Source organism: Plectropomus leopardus, chromosome 12 (assembly GCF_008729295.1).
Source record: "Plectropomus leopardus isolate mb chromosome 12, YSFRI_Pleo_2.0, whole genome shotgun sequence".
Classification (NCBI taxonomy): Eukaryota; Metazoa; Chordata; class Actinopteri; order Perciformes; family Serranidae; genus Plectropomus; species Plectropomus leopardus.
Window position 1 is genome coordinate 9,546,641 of NC_056474.1, and position 17,439 is coordinate 9,564,079.

Genomic DNA, 17,439 nt, shown 5'->3' on the forward strand with positions numbered 1-17,439 from the left:
TTGTGCACTGAACAAACCTCTAACAACAACCCTGGCTGTCATAAATACTGTAATTAATGTGTCTGAATGATCTGGGCAAAGATGATCTGGGTGTGTGTAGTCTGGGTGCGTTGCATGCGGCAGGATGTGTAGCAGATGTCAGCACGCATCGATAAGTTCCCAGCGTGTTGTTGCAGCGTCATTCTGTTTGAATGAAGTTCAGACTGAGAACTAGCCAACTCTTCATTCGCGCCCCGGTGGATTGAAACGGGAAATAACAAAGAGCTGAGGAAGTAAAAAGATCGCCAAACATGCCGGTGTTTACAGGTATGGTGTTACTTTAATACAACATATCCACTGCCTCTGAAAACGACTTTAAAAACACGAACTCTTGCACGTGTTTTAGTGCTGTAAGGTAAATTACATTTAGCATGCTAACTTAGCTTCCTTTAGCATGATATGCAGTTAGCATGCTAACGGCAGAACCTATGCTAACAACAGTATGTTAAAGATATTTTGAGACACGAGAACATAAAAAGGTTTTAGGCTATTGATACTGAGTCACTGTTTGTTAGTGGAGTTTACTGCAGGTTTTTGGCTAAACCTGCCAACTGGCAGCTGACACAAGCAAAAAAACATCTACTGCTGCTAAGTGCCAGCTAACGCTAATTTAGCTAGGTTAGCCAGGTAACAGTTAAGTCAGGCGATATGACGAGTTATTTAATCCATTACTTCCCAGCAAAACTCAAACACTGTTGTTGTATTTCAGTCAGTTTAAATACGCACATGTCTAATTTTGTACGTGTATAAAATTGAAGGAATCACGCCTATTATTAGCATAGCTAGCCTCGTTAACCAAGTTAGCTAAATCATGAGTGAACACTCAAAGCCTTTTGATGCAGTTGCGGCTTATTGGAGACTAACAGTGCTTCTCGGTAACGAGTTTGCCTTTTTTACATGACTGTAATCTTTCTTGGATTTCTTAAATAGCTAATCAGTCGTTTTATCTTATTAGTTTGGCTTTGTGTGTATGCTTTCAGTTTGTGCTTGTAGCTCGACAGTCAGTCAGACTGCTGTCTGGTATCATGGAGCACTTCACTGTTGCTGCCGAGATGCTGTGTCATACATGGCAGCAGTTTGACTAAGTTCTTTTCCAAAAAGAGCAATACGGATCATTCACAGTGTCTGATATCTGGATCAAACGATGTCATCAGTTTTTCAGTCAAAACTATTAAATTTACAGATCTTTTGGGATTTCAGACCGCACAAATAATGTTTCAAGGCTAAAAATAACCTGCTTCAAGAGATATTAAAAACTTGTTTAGCTATCGAGAGGGAGTGTTATAATTTCAGAGGAAAATTTAAGTTCATAACTTATGGTGAAAAGCATATTTGTTTTTTTGTTTTTATCAATCTGAGGAGTGAAACTGTGGAACAGCTTTAATGTCAAAACATAAATTTGTTTAAAATGATATATAAAACATGATTTTCACTAGGTACAAGGCTAAAGAGGGGGTTTGACAATTGTCAAAAGGTGTTTTATGGGGGTTATTGTTTATTTATTTGGTTACTTAATATTCAGTTTTTGTAGTTTATGTTCCTCTTTTTTCTCTGCAAATAATAATGTAAAATTATTGATTATTTGATCTTGGGTATGTGGTTGTGAGCATATATGTTTGGTTAACTAGAGTATAGGTTTTAATTAATAAGGAAGCCATTAATTAAAACTTGCCTTGGAGACTGACTTTGGAGAAGAGGTGGGATTTTGTTTGTATAATCTTTTCTCTATATAAGAAATCTTTCCCAGTCCTCACTCTGAGAGGCTAAAATGATGGTAGTACTATTGCTCTGTCTTTTTATTTTATTTCATGGTATATATGTTTATTGTTTTTTAGAGCATAGAGGAAAAACAGACAACTAAAAAGCCAGCAACCATAGCACATCACATATAACAATGGCAATGGCCAAAGTGATTAGTGCAATGTGTTGCTAAAAAAAAAAAAAAAGATTACAAAGAGTTCATGCATACAGAAAAGGAGCAATGTACACAGTAAGGTGTTTTATCTGAGAATAATACCACATTAGTCTCTGCCATATAAAAAATTCAGCAAGGGGTCCCAGGTCTTCTCAAACACTGTGCCTCTATCTTTATCGTAGAATCTAAATTTAATATGTATGCCATTTCATTTAACCATAAATCATATGTAGGAACACAGTCCATCTTCCACACTTGAAAAATGAACTTAGCGGCAATCGCCATTCCAAACACGACAGCTATTTTTTTGTTATATGCTAGCAGAGGATAAGAAGCTAGTTGCTCCCAGGATAGTGGATCAGGTTCCCAAAATTTTCTTAAAGCCTCAGAGAAACAGCAAAATTTTCTTTATTTTTTTTCCCAGACAGGTGAGAAATCAATTTTTTCTGAGAAGCTTTTTCTTGGAGTAAAAGTCTATGTAGAATTTTGAACTGTATAAGATTAAGTTTGACATTGACTGAACAATTATGTTTATTCCTTTAACATTCATACCAGACTTCATCTGTCAGTTTTATATTCAGTTTGTCTTACCATACCTGCTTGATTCCTAAAGTCCATTTCTCTGTCTTTTTTTTCAGTAAATGTGAAATGGGGCAAAGAGAAGTTTGATGCAGTAGAGCTGAACACTGAGGAACCACCCATGGTTTTCAAGGCTCAGCTCTTTGCCCTGACAGGAGTTCAGCCAGACAGACAGAAGGTCATGGTGAAGGGAGGCACTCTGAAGGTACTCATATGATCAACAGTCAAGCATCTGGTTCTGAGGCGCATGTGTAAAATACTGTGCTACAGCCTTATAGCCTTAACTAAGTGCAGAGGTGGAGAGTAACTGAGTAACCTACTCAAGTACTGTACTTGGAACAAATTCGATGTAATTGTAATTAATTGAGTATATATATATATTATATTTTGTTACTTTTTACCTCACGACATTTATCTGACCACTGCAGTCACTCGTTATTTTGCGGGCTCAGATTAACAAAACAAAATATAATCATGGTAGATTATATCAGTAAATAATGCATGCTTTTACTTTTGGTACATAATATTAAACTGTATATTTTGATGGTAATACTTTTGTACTTTTACTGAAGTAACTTTTGTTTTATAATGCAGGACTTTTAATTCTAGTATTATTCTGAGTATTTTCCAGTGTGGTGTTACTATATCTGAGTAGTTGTCATCTCCCAGGTCACAGACCAAATACGCTCTACCTTCATCACTTACCTACTTGCTTTTCTTAGATCCGAGAAAGTTTTACCCGTATAAAACTACTATGGCTCAAAAATTCAGAATAGAAAGACTAAGGGGAAAATGCTTTGTGGGCTGCAGGGAAATTGTGCTGATTGTATAGATCTTGTGTGTGTGAAGCATCCATGTTTTCACAGACGTAGAAGTAAACTTTGTGTGTAACTTGACTGGTGCGCAGAGGCATTAAACTACATGGCAGTATTTCTAGTTTCAGAATGCTTTGGAGATGCTTGGGATTTATACGGTGATTTGGCTTAAAGTTCAATTAAATGATTAATGGTGTTTTGTGATTTCAGTACCGGTGGGTTCAGGTGAGTGTCAGCTGGTGTGTAATTGTTTGTTTGAGAGCACTATCCCCTGATAGGTAAAGCGGCAGACCCCTTTGGGTGTGTCGGGTTTGGTTGTTTTCCTTGTAGTGTTGCAGTAAACGTGGTCATTGGGAGCACGCCATAGTGACGGTGGGTTGCCAAATTGTTGGTTGCCTTTTCTGCACTACTGGTATTCAGTGCATAAATACCCGCCATTGGCACTGCATGAAGACTAGGGATGAGTTAAGTGTTAGTTAGATTTGGTTTGGCAGATTAGGTAGTGGGGATTTGCGCTCTCCTTTGTGGGTTAATTGGACCTTTTATGCACCTCGTTGGCACTTGCTTTGACCCATGGTATTTGGGAGAATTAATCAGGTTTGTTGTGGACAACGGCTGAAATAAATGTTTTTGTTGAGGTTTTGTCAGAGTAGTTTTTGTCAGGTGTACAAAAGAAAAGCTGTTATAAGTAACGGGTCACTTTAAATCTGAGATTTCTGATAAGCAATTAAAGGACACTGAAAAGCATTTTGAAGGCACGTTTGAACGAGATGGGTGTTGTGACTGGGGTAGGGAACATCCTCCCTGTTCCACTAGCGCTGGTCTGTGTCTGTATTAGGGCTGCAGCTATTATTTTAGTCTTTGTGTAAATGGATAATAATATATATTTTTTTAATTTAAGAGCAATGTAATATGCAAAATATATAAAAACAGCATCAAATCAAAATCAAAATATTAAAAATGCTTAAAATGCAGTGATGTCTGTCTGCACTGAAACAGTTTCCAAATCACACTGCATCTGCAGCTGAAGAAAAACAAACAGTCCTGACTTGCATTTTGTATGTTGAAGGGGTGCCAACACCTGCTGATTCTGCTCACTGCAAACAAATAAAAAAGAAAATACCTGCTGTTTGGGATTTTATTACATGTTGGAACTAGATAAAATGTATCAGACGACCTGAGAATGAAATTAAAAAGTTAAATTTCAGAACCACTTCAACAGCGTAGTCTTAAATAGTTTTGCTTTTATTGCCCTTCATATACACTGGCTGTCTCTTCTTTCTGTTTCTCCTGCATTTCATTTTTTCTTTCCCAGCAACGTTTTCTGCTTTCTTCGTCAGCAGAAGATGGTACTTGGTAGAAATGATCAGTTTTTTTCTCTTGCTTGTTGTAGAAAATGGGCAGTTAAAAGACACTGAAAAGCATTTTGAAAGCACATTTAAATGAGATGAATGTTTTGGCTGGAGGTCACGAGCAACGTTGCTGTTCCACTACTACTGGCCTGTCTCTGCCAGGTTTAGCAACCAGTGGCTTTACCAAAGACGGTTGATAAACTGAGACGGCTCACAACAGATTTAGTCTTTTAGGAGACTAGTGGGGGTCCTTAGTCTTTTCATTCTAATGGGAAAAGTGAACAAAAGTACATATTATGACCGTTGCCTTAGTCCTCGAGTCACCGAAATGAATATTGGACAAATTTATCACAAGCTCCCGCCCTTCTAAACATTCTGACACTGAAATTGATTTTTTTTTCAGACAGACAAATAAGGAGAAAATTAGCTTTGTTCAAGACATGTCTGTTTTTGCAACACGCTCTTGCAAGATTTGGCAACAACTGACTTTGGTTTGGTTGATAAGCTAGCAGATAAAAACGAGCAGAAAAACGAGGAACAAACATTAAATTTGTACTGTATATAGTGATGTAGTGTTTTGATTCATATGTGGGGGAGAGATTACCAAGCCCACTTAGGAGACAGGAAGTGAATACTATTCTGTATTATTGGCGCAGCGTGTAATGAGCAGCAAAAAAACATGTCCATGTTACAGTTGGAGCACGATGCAGAAATTGAAAAACAGTTGGCAGTGGAAAAACGGCTCTATGAAACTAAACAAAGTTCAATCTACAACAGTAGAAATGTATAGTATAGTCATGACACTGAAACTTTCACCTGTCTTACTGACACACTCTCACCTGTCTCACTCACACTGACACACTCTCACCTGTCTCACTCACACTTTTCTCCTCACGCTGACACACTCTCACTCGTCTCACTGACACACGATCCCCTGTTTCACTGATACCTGTCTTACTGACACATTCCCACCTGTCTCACTCACACACTAACATGTCTCACTCAAACACTCATACTTTTCTCACTGACACACTCTCACTCGTCTTACTGACACACACACTTATCTGTCTCACTGACACACTCTCACATGTCTCACTCACACTGACACACTCTCACATGTCTGTTTTTTTAATCATTGAATAGATCTGTGTGTGTTTTCACAGGCATGGATTTGAACTGTTAATTGCACCTTGACTGGTGCACGGGGACATGCAACCGCATAGCGGTACATGTAGGATCCATGAATTAATTTAGAAAGGAGGGAATTTTATAACATTAATTTTGATTTGGGATCGTTTATAGTTTGTTTTTTGTTACGTTTTTTGTTCTTGTTTTTTTGTTAGTTTTTTGGGATGCTATTATTTATTAGTTTAATTTTTATTGTTATTGGGAGAGTTGGGTCTCATGAATATGGATGGTAACATTCATAATGTATATGAGTCTCTGCTGTTCTCCTGTGTCGGGCTGATCATTTAACCCTCTTTAAATGGATGGCTGTATTTTTTTTTGTTGACCATACTTTTAACTCTAATTTTGTGCATGTTACAATAAGTTGATTCCTTTTCATTAATGAATTTTTGAAGTCGTAGTCTCGGAACAAGGATTAAGTGGAAGTGGATGGAATCAAAACAAGCATCAGAGATCGTTCACGGAGGTGGGTGCTGGCTGTTAAGTCGCGGAGAGCTTTAGGAATCGATCCACAATGAAAGCGATCCACAGCCAGGTAAACCACACCGTTGGATGTGTGCATTAACACTGTTTATGAGTGAAAGAAATGTGGCCTGCATATTTCTGCCGTTCCTTCATTGGGGATAATTTCCTGATTGATTAAAGGTTGAATTACTCAGCTTGTTGGTTTTAATATAATTGCAAGGCTGACCAGTAATGAATTATGTCTCTTTGAAGTTGCAGCCACTCTGGACGAATGTGCTTGCGCTCTGTGGATGTGTTTAAAATGCACAAACAATATATGGAACAAACTCGACAAATAACTAAAAGGAATCAAATGATTCAAATAAATTCTGGTGTTTCAACTGTTGAAACGGAGTGTGGGAAAAGAGAAACTAAACCCAAAATCACTGTGAATAAAATCAAAGGTCTCATACCGGAAATGAAACCACTTACTGTATGAAACAAAGCAAAGTGCCTGACATGTGCAGTCCTGTTTTGAGGGTTTAAAACAACTGTGTGAAAATGCTACAAAGTCACATAATATGTTGATTCCATTTCTCCCAGAGGACAAACAAAAGAAACAAAATGAATGGTACGCTGGCATTATGGACTCCAGCAACACATCTAAGGAGGCTGTCAAATGTGGTTGAGTGGAACTGAGCAATGGCTCCAAAATGGTAGCCCTGGTCACGCTGATTTTGCAGCAATAGCTGAAGGAGAGCAAAGGTCTGAAAGGTGGTCAAAAGATGGACACAGTGGTAACAGCCACGGAAAGCACATGGATAACGAATCCGCCTTTGTTTGTTCATTGGGGATGATTGCCTGATTGATTTAAGGTGGAATCACTCAGCACACTGGTATCAATGTGATTGGAAGGCTTACCAGTGACAAATGATCTCGTGCTGTCAAACTGTGATGGATGGACACAATGGTAATGGCTACAGAAAACACATGGATAATGAATTGGCTTACCCAAATGACACTTACAGGTGGAGTGCTGGAACTCAAGTGCCAATGTGGGAATGTTTGAAAGAACTTAAGAGGGACTACAGATACAGCAGTCTGGGACCAAATGGAGAAGAGGGAAGAAATAGTTGCAGTGCACAGTGGAAACATTGAGTGAGGATTCCTGTTAGGAGACACCCCGTAGCACAGGGGACCTCTCAGCTGTTTCACCCCAAAACACATGAGGGACTCTCTCAGTGCAGACATTACTCAACCTGTGAGAGAGAAAGTGATGTGGCCCCCAGCAAATGACAGCACAGGATGGAACCAACTAGATCAGGACCTTGACAGTGTTCTACAGGCCACCCTTTTCACCACCCAGTGGCAAGATCTAGAAAAGGGAATCATAATTGGCTGCACCGTCTCGCCCATCTCATTCATCATGGGAAATAATCTACTTATAATAGCAGCAGGGAACGAATTTAGAAGGTTGATAATGGAATCCAGCATTTGCCAACTTCTAATAAGAGTTTTGATGGATAAACTGACTATAATGACTTTATCTCATGTGCAAGCAAGGTGGATCCTGAAGGAACTGGATGACGTGGCAACACATTTCAAGAATGAAATTCAAACCCTGAAAGTCAAGAAGCATGGTCAACAGAAATGGGAATGTGACCAGTAGTTTCCAAGATTGAGGGATCTGGTCTACTAGGCAAGTTTAAGGTCTGGCTGTAACAGCATGGTCTCCTACCGAGACACACTGACAATCTATGAAGTACCATGACATCAGTGGAAGGTGTTGGGAGGCAAGTGAACAAGTACCTTCATAAGCGGCTCGGTATTCCACCTAGCTTTGCGTCAGAAAGGCTGCACATACGGTCTGGCCAGTTACATCTACCCCTGTCATCAGTGGCGGAAGAGTTGAAGGTTGCAAAGTGCAGGGTGGTGATGGATGTTCCAAGACTCCTTCGATACCTAAATCGGGTGCAGCCGTCACTTCAAGATCAGGACACAAATGGACAGCTGACACCTCAGTGGTATAAGTTGAGAGCCTGCTGAGGTTCAAGGACATCATTGGAAACCCATGCACAGCCAGGCAAGGACTTGGCACCATGCATTTCCACCAGTAGGTTAGGGCAGACCTGAGGCAGAAGAGAGAAATGATCCAAGCAGAAATCTTGACACCTGGAGGAGAAGCGAAGTTCAAGGGCTGCAGAATTTGAATTATAAGGAACCTGGACAAAGTAGGACCTGCTGCAGTGGAAGATCACTTGGGCAGAACTATGAAGACTGAGCCTTTTCGCATCTCTTTTCATCCTGGTCAATGTATGACACCCTACCAACTCTGACAAACCTGCATAGATCAGGAATGAGAGAGGACCCGCTGTATAGGTTGCGTGGAGAGAGGTACATTGGCACACATACTGGCAGGGTGCAAGACTGCCCTTAGCTATCTAGTTTCACAATGTTTTGTGCTGCTTGGGAGCTGCATGTTTTTGGCCATAACTCAAGAATCACCTTGAAACTGTGCTGACTGTGTAGATCTTGTTTGTGTGAAGCATCATGTTTTCACAGACATGGATTTAAACTGTAAGTGTAACTTGTTTGGTGCGCGGAGGCAACTGTGTGGTGGTATATCTAGCTTCGGTATGCTTTGTGCTGCTCTGGAGATATTTTACTGTGATTTTGCTCAATGTTCAGTTAAATGATTAATGGTGTTTTGTGATTTCGGCACCGGGGGCTTGAGGTGGGTGTCGGCTGTTTGAGAGCACAGTCGCCTGATTGGTAAAGCGGCGGACCCCTTTTGGTGCGTCAGGTTTGTTTTGTTTTTTTCTTGAAGTGTTGCAGTAAATGTGGTCATTGGGAGCACGCCATAGAGACGGGGGGTTGCCAAATGTTTGGTTGCCTTTTCTGCACTGCTGGTATTCCAGTGCATAAATACCCACCACTGGCACTGCATGCAGACCAGGGCTGAGTTTAGTGTTTGTTAGATTTGGTTTGGCAGATTAGGTAGTGGGGATTTGTGCTGTCGTTTGTGGGTTAATTGGACCCTTTACGGCCCTCTATGGCACTTGCTTTAATCCATGGTATTTGGGAGAATTAATCCGTTTTTTTTCTCTTGTTGTTTGTTGTAGACACAGTACTGATAATGTCAGCATGAGTGGATAATGAAAATAAGAATTTGTGACCTACATTACTTGTACTACAGTAAAATAACTTACCCTGTATCATGGGAAACTCATCAGCGTGCACATGCACTGCTACGTTCTGCAAAACTACGCCCAAGTTCTGTGAATCTTTTACACAATTTCACAGTTTTTCAGTTTCTAGTGGCACATATTTCTGCCCATAGTCAGAATGTATTGAGAGACGTAATGCCATATAGTTTATTCTTTTCATTTTTTGAGATTTTTTTTGAAGGTAAGAAAAAATGACGTGAGCCTCATCCCTTACTTATTTTTAAGAAGTTAACCAATGTGTTGTCCTTATTTTAGGATGATGAATGGGGTGACATTAAGCTGAAAAATGTGAGTATAAGATGTCTTTTGAGGCATTTGACAAGCATTTTCTTCAGTTTATAGATATTACCAAATGCATTTGAACAAATAAGTGAGTGAATTTCTCTTTTTCTCATGTTTTGTAGGGAATGACTCTGCTGATGATGGGCTCCGCAGAGGCCCTGCCCGAGGAGCCTGCTGTCCGGCCCATGTTTGTGGAGGATATGACTGAGGAGCAGCTGGCCTCCGCGGTAAGTAAGCCGGAAAATTACCAGTATGGTGATTACTGTTTTCAGCAGACTCGGCCAGGTAAACAGTTTTTCTCAATGTGATGTTTACTGAATAGAGAACATAATAAACTATTTGCTGCTTTTGGGAGATCTTAAAATTAGAAGCTTCATCAAGCCAGCATTTGTGTTGATCTTAGATGTACTTTTAACAAATACAGCTGCAGTCAGTTTTTCTGCGACAGTGTCAGCTCTTCTTGGAAATCGACGTAAATTTAATGATTTCATGTGTTAACTGGTTTTCATAGCAGCACTGTAACCACGCGGCATTATTGGAAACTCTGGGCTACTCTAATTAAGCTTGTAAATTTAAGATGAAGCTAATAAACTGGAAAAAATGGCATGTTTTGCGTACAGTTTCTACAGAGAGAGTAGGGAGTCAACCATCTTATTGGGAGTGGACAACAGTCCAGGTCATCATTGTAAATGAGAATTGGTTCTCAATTGACTCAACTGTTAAAATACAGGAAAAATAAAAATAAATAAACTACTGGCCAATGTTGAACACTTGTAGATGAAGTCAGTTCGAAATATTAAGAAAGTGAAATGCTGATCTACTTGCATGATGAAGCTTGGTTAATATCAAAATAGAAAATTAAGAGCCTATTTTTTGTTTGTATTTTACCTTTTATGGCTGCAGTAGAAGTTATCCCTCTCCTTGTCTTTTTTATTTTTTGTTTTATTTTTCAGATGGAGCTTCCTTGTGGGCTGACAAACTTGGGCAACACTTGTTACATGAATGCCACAGTGCAGTGTCTGCGCTCTGTGCCAGAGCTCAAAACTGCTCTCAGAAGGTGTGTTTTCTGCTATTATTGGCTCTCATAATTTATTCAAAGGTAAAGACTGTGAATACAAAGAGAAACAGTGTTTAATGTGTAGATTATAGTTGCTTTAATGACCTTTGCGTAAGCTTAGGGCACCACAAAATGACATTATCACTCCTTTCACGTTGACTGCAAATTGTTGCAGGTCTTGGTTGTGCACCTCTAATTTTCCTTTAAATCACTATGTGAACTGCACTTCTCAGTTCAATAGTGAAGACTGGCCGAGAAGGTTTGCCTGCACAGACCTCTCTACGGCCATTTTTACACAGAGATCGCACTCAGGGCTTCTTTTTTTTCCTTTTTTATGCCGCATTTGCATTTTTACACAGTACAAAATCAACAACGGCATCATGCCGTTCCAGTGTGTGATTTTAAATAGCATCACTGAATCAAAAGAGGCGTGACAGGCTTGATGTCAAAGCAGATTGAGATAAGTTAGAATGGTAAATAGGGGACAGTAATAATTATAGTTTACAAATGCAAGGTCTGGCAGTACGTCAGTGTTAACTACTGTTGCCAAGCGTCCTACCAGTCAAGTAAAATTCTTTTGGTAACTCTTGATGATTTCTTTCTTATCTGAAAATTTTTATTTTATTTTTTTATTTTTATACACTTTCTGGCATTTCCAAACATATTGCACTGAGCAACACGTTAAACATTAATGATTCTTTTCACGCTCGTAGCTCGCGGGTCGTCTACTGAGACACCATTGTATCTTAAAAAAGCCCTAAGTGGCCCATATTGTTTGAATTCAGCATTTTGTCTTTCACTTTAGGTATGTTTTTCTGTTCCCGGGTGGGTGTTCTTTTTGTGGCTCTTGCTAAAACCATCTCTCTCTCTCTCTCTGCAGGTATTCAGGTGCTCTGCGGTCTTCAGGAGCAAATGCACCATCACAGTACATCACAGCAGGTATGAGGCATAGTGAATTCTTAACGCACAGGCATGTATTAATGTCCTACTAATACATATAAAATGATTATATGTTTATATTTGAATCCTCAGCCCTTCGTGACTTGTATGAGACCATGGACAAGACGTCATCTAGCCTGCCGCCCATTATTTTGCTGCAGTTCCTTCACATGGCCTTTCCACAGTTTGCCGAGAAGGGCGACCAGGGACAGTACCTCCAGCAGGTGAGGATTCTTCACTACAGCCACAGAAACAGATACAGCAATGCCATTTGTCTTGTACCTACAGTCTTATGATTAAATTTGAATGAAAATATCAGGGCATGGTCTCAGTTGTTGCCGTTTTTCGTTCTCTCAGGATGCCAACGAGTGCTGGCTGCAGATAATGAGAGTGCTTCAGCAAAAGTTGGAACCACTAGAGCCAGAGACTCCCATGGAGGTAAAACCTTTTCCTTAAACGTATGTTTTATGGTGAAGGGATGGCTGTGTAGTTAAAAAGTGAAGGACTAACAACTCATTAACTCACTTTCATTTTCGCTCTTTCTTTGACTTTTTAGACCGAGTCTGAGGTTGGTGCTGCCTCTGCCTCTACAAAGAAGAACTTAATTGACCAGTATTTCGGCGTAGAATTCGAAACTGCGTATCCTTTTGTCGACTACGTCTTTCTTCATTGTTGTTTCTTAGTGGAGGTTTTTTTCACTTTATGAGTTATGTTTAAAAAGAGTGGTGTGCAGTGTCAAAGTCATGCTGAAGTAAGACCCAGTTCATATCTCCCAGCCGCGTGAGTTCGTTTGGCTTTTTCTTAACACTCCTTTTCAGTATGAAATGCACAGAATCTGAGGAGGAGGAGCCAATCAAGGGAAAGGAAAGCCAGCTTCAGCTCAGTTGCTTCATCAACCAAGAAGTAAAATACCTTGCAACAGGACTTAGGCTGGTATGTATCATACTCCAAAAAACGGCCGCTGAATGCTTTTAAATGCATTGTAAGTAATATTAGAAGATATGCCTCATGTATGTCCTGATTATTTAAAACTGTCCTTTGAATGTTCGTCATGTGTGAAAGGAAATTTGTCTCCAGGGTAACAAGGATTAAATCATGTTTCTGTCTGTTCAGAGACTGCAAGAAGAAATAACAAAAATGTCTCCATCCTTGGAAAGAAATGCTCTGTATATAAAATCTGTAAGTTATATTTTCTTTTCTTCTAATTTCTTTTGACCATTGAAAGACGTAGTCTTGTTCACCTCATGACATTCATGTTGTTTTGAAATCTGCCTCCTCTTCTAGTCAAAACTCAGCCGCCTCCCTGCCTACTTGACTGTTCAAATGGTCCGATTTTTTTACAAAGAGAAGGAGTCTGTCAATGCAAAAGTCCTTAAGGTTTGTTTTAAGTCATCACACCGTCTGATTTATGATAGGATTCACTGTAATTGGTCATTTAATGCAAACACAAACATATTGTCTTATATATCTATTTTTTAAGGATGTCAAGTTCCCACTCATGCTGGATGTCTATGAGCTGTGCACCTCAGAAATCCAGGAGAAAATGCTGCCAATCAGGTCAAAGTTCAAGGAGGTCGAGGACAAGAAGCTAGAGAAAGATCAGAAAAAGGTAAGGCTGATCTATAACCACCTTTTCATTATTGTCTCGCCAGTTTTCATGCTTATATTGATAGCAGGAAAAAACAGTCACCTTATTGCAGTGTAATTACCACTTCTGATGAGTATGTCACAATTTTCTCTTTTCATTTTTCGCATTAGGTCGTGAAGAAGCCTGACGCAAAAGCTAAAGAAGTGAAATATGAGCCTTTCTCATTCGCTGATGGTATGTTGGGACATGACATTAACACCTTCTGTACACATTAAAGGGCACAGTCCACTCTGAGACACTTGCAAAAATATATTATAAATGAATCATAACATTCATTCATTATCCATAACCACTTACGCTATTCAAGGTCACAGGTATGTGGTATGAAATGCTATGAAGCAAGCTTGCCTCTGCAAGAAACCTTTCTTGCTTCTGCTTTGCCTTGTTTGTCAAAGAACTTTGTGAAGTCTATTTTTAAAGGTACTGTATAAGTAAGATTATTATTTTAATTGTAATTATTATTATTATTAAGAATGTCACCATATAGTTTCATAGTCATAGTAAAGTATGTGAAAATAACCATGGTTCAACATGTCAAAAAAACTGTCAGATATATGACTATAAATATATATATATAGATATATATTATAATATATTGTAAAAAGTCGGTGTGTTCATGCAAAATAGCAAGAGTATAGTATGTATACAATATATGTCCAAAAATCTTCCTAGTATTGTATGTCACCCAAAATACCATAAAAATGTAATGGTATAATATGCTGCCAAAAATAACATTAAAAAGTCATAGTATGTCGTTCAAAATAGCATGGAAGTTTTTCATAATATTTTGGATTTTTTTTTTTTTTTTATATATTCAATGGCATATTTTACTATGTCATCCAAAATAGCATTATGAAAGTCATAGTATAGTATGTATTTAAAATGTCATAAAAATGTGTCATAGTGTAGTATGAAGTCCAAATTTGCAAAAGAAAAGAGAAAAATCATAGTTTAGAGTTTCCTTCAAAATAACATGGAATATATTATAGTATAATATGCACTAAAAAGATCCTAGTGTTTTCATATGCCATTCAAAGAAAAGGTCACAGGGTTTTTAAATCATATGTATATTATAAAAAACAAGATTTTGTAAAGTCTTAGTTCAGCATGTAACAATAATCAAAGTTTTGAAGCCAGGGAGCTGTTTTCTTGTGCTGTACTAATACTATTGCTTGCAGCATTTATTAGTTTAAAATTAAATGTCAATTTTTTGAAGGTTTTCAAGCAAAATTTTATTCACCCAGTATGCTACCCTACACTCCTGTGTATCTATCAGTGTAGTGGCATTCAAGGATAGATTTTCCATTTAAGGTTTGGTATTTCAGTAAGTTATCAGCCAGGACTGAAGGAATTGTGAAACCTTGCTTTTTCTCCCGTAGACCTCGGTTCCAACAACAGTGGCTACTACGACCTGCAGGCTGTGCTGACACACCAAGGCCGCTCTAGCTCATCAGGTCACTATGTGGGATGGGTGAAAAGGAAAGAAGGTAAGCACAGTTGTTTCACACGTATGTAATCATACACACATCCTCAGAGCATAGAGGAACATAATAACAAGTACACACAGATGTTCAGGAACTCAGTGTTTCCTGTGGTCTCTTCCTCCGTCAGATGAGTGGGTTAAATTTGATGATGACAAAGTGAGTCTGGTGTCTCCAGAGGACATCCTGCGACTGTCGGGTGGCGGGGACTGGCATATAGCATATGTTCTACTGTATGGCCCCCGGCGGCTGGAAATACTTGAAGAACAGTAGCTGTGGAAGTTTCCTAGAAGACAACATCCAACACACATACAAAATGCCATTTCCAAGCACTGTCTGCATAGATGTGCAATAAAACTGGTGTCTTTAAAGATTTGATGACCTTAATTTTTTTTTTTTGTTTTTGTAACCAACATGGATGCTTGTAAAACAAATTCTGTCAAATGGTGTTAAATATTCAAGTAAAGTGGGCTTTGAGATATGACGGGAGGCAATCTTTTGACTGGATCCTCGAAAGAGGATTTAACGTCTAGCTCTGCAGTTTCATTAGATGTTTTATACACATTGTATATTTTTTAAAACCTTTGATAAGGTGCTCATATCATAGAAGCAAATATTTCTCTTTAGTCATTTAATCAACTTGTACAAAAACATCTAGCCAAACTGTTGCCCTTGACATTCTGGCTTGTGTTCTCTCAGATGTATTTTGGAGATTTTCATTGTAAAGACCTTGTTCACCTGTTTGCCCTCTGGGAATCTCGGGTTCAATCTCAGGTCTTTTCAAGTGCTTGGCTTGCATCATCTCCTGGAATTGTTCTCAAATGTATTGTCAGATGAGTTTCTTTCTGCCAAATCTCCATTGATGCTTTTTTGGGGGAAGTGTGTCGGGTTTAGAACAGGTTGACCTTGTTATCAACAATGAGTGGTTAAAGACTTGAGATTAAACCGTGATGGTTTTACGTGACAAGCCTTGAACATTTGTTCTTGCCGACACTGACATCTACACCTTTAAAATGCTATGCTTCACTTTGTTTCTCCTCGCAGGTCTCCTAAAAACCCTGCCACAATGTGTAAGACCTAACCATCAACAATCTGTAATAAGTTAATGACTGATTGCTTTTCAAAGGTGGTGAAAATAAACTGTTATACCAAGATCTGAGGTTCTTTAATGTGAATGTGGGATTATAATGAATGATCTAACAAAGGTTTAATTAGAAAAACATTTATTAGAATTTTAAAATGAAAAAAACTTAGGTTTCAACCTGTCCTACATATAAAAATGTTAAATGTTTTTGGTATGAAAAAGGGTGCTGCAACAATTTAACAGAAGTACTGTGTTTATGTTTATTTATCTACTAAATGAAAGCTCTACCTTAAGCCTCACTGAGGTTGTCTGCAATCTGGGAGAAACCTGCAGCGTTAGGAGCTGCGATCAGGCTCTCCACAATAGCCTGTGTTCCCTCTCTGTCCTGCCAGGCCACAAGCAACAGTTTAATATATGATACTTTTGATTTAAAATGGGTGGAAATGAGGTAATATATGGAGGATGAGATAATTAAACCTTGAGACTACATAACAGTAGTGAATGATAGTATACTGTGTTGTCACAAAAACAATAAAAAAAAAAGTCATCAGAATCAGAATCCAGTTTTACTGCCAAGTACATTTATATATACAAGGAATTTTACTTGATTTTTTGGTGCAAAACAATTAACATAAAGGAAGAATAAAAATAGTGAATTTAAATAGAATAACACATAAATAAAAAATATAGAGGCAATTAAAAAAATATGGGATTGTATTTGGTGTAGCTGGCTGGCTCTGGAGTTAAAGAAGATCATAGGCAGAGGTCCGTGCAAAAGAAACAGGCATTTATCAACAAGACTTGCGACAGAAACAGAAATGCAAAAGTCCTGGGAAAATAGGCAAAAACTATTTAAGCAAAATCAATAGAAAGAAAAAAGGCAGCAGCCTCTCAGCAGGCTGCAAGCAAAAGAATCCTCCACCCCAGTCAAAGCCCAGGTGTCCTAATAACCCCTCTTGGCCCCAGCCTAATTGAATTCATCCACTTCAGGATGAGGCCCCTGTGATCAGTTTCAAGGTTGAAGATAGTATTTGAAAGTCTCCCAGGTTCACTTTATGACCTGACACTCCTGTTCAATGGCAGAGTACCTGGTCTCACATGGCCACAGTGACATGGCTGACATGAGCCACAGGCTATTTTGAATAGCTTGTAGAGACGCGTCATAGTATACAAAGTGCGAATAAAGGCCAAAAAAGGCCAAAACAATTGTTAGTTTAGTATGTGAAAAAAATAGACAGCAAGGCAATTACTATAGTATGTCGAAAAAAGTGAAATTTTGACCCCTCCTAAAAATGGCTGAAAACGACATAGAATAGCTTGTAGAGACGCGTCATATTATACAAAGCGGGAATGAAAGTCCAAAAATGACAAAAACTTGATAATTTAGCA

At 38.7% G+C, this 17,439-nt stretch overlaps 1 protein-coding gene across 1 annotated transcript; it reads left to right on the forward strand.

Annotated features, from left to right (window-relative positions):
• The first annotated feature begins 136 nt into the window (after nt 1–136).
• Nucleotides 137–16,118, forward strand: usp14 (ubiquitin specific peptidase 14 (tRNA-guanine transglycosylase)). Its single transcript, XM_042498035.1, has 16 exons — nt 137–306; nt 2,593–2,738; nt 9,815–9,847; nt 9,964–10,068; nt 10,795–10,898; nt 11,779–11,837; nt 11,931–12,061; nt 12,195–12,275; nt 12,394–12,476; nt 12,656–12,770; nt 12,951–13,016; nt 13,122–13,214; nt 13,318–13,446; nt 13,596–13,659; nt 14,865–14,972; nt 15,097–16,118. The coding sequence occupies exons 1-16, from the start codon at nt 291–293 to the stop codon at nt 15,237–15,239; spliced, it is 1,476 nt and encodes a 491-aa protein (XP_042353969.1). The 5' UTR covers nt 137–290; the 3' UTR covers nt 15,240–16,118.
• The last annotated feature ends 1,321 nt before the right edge of the window (nt 16,119–17,439 follow it).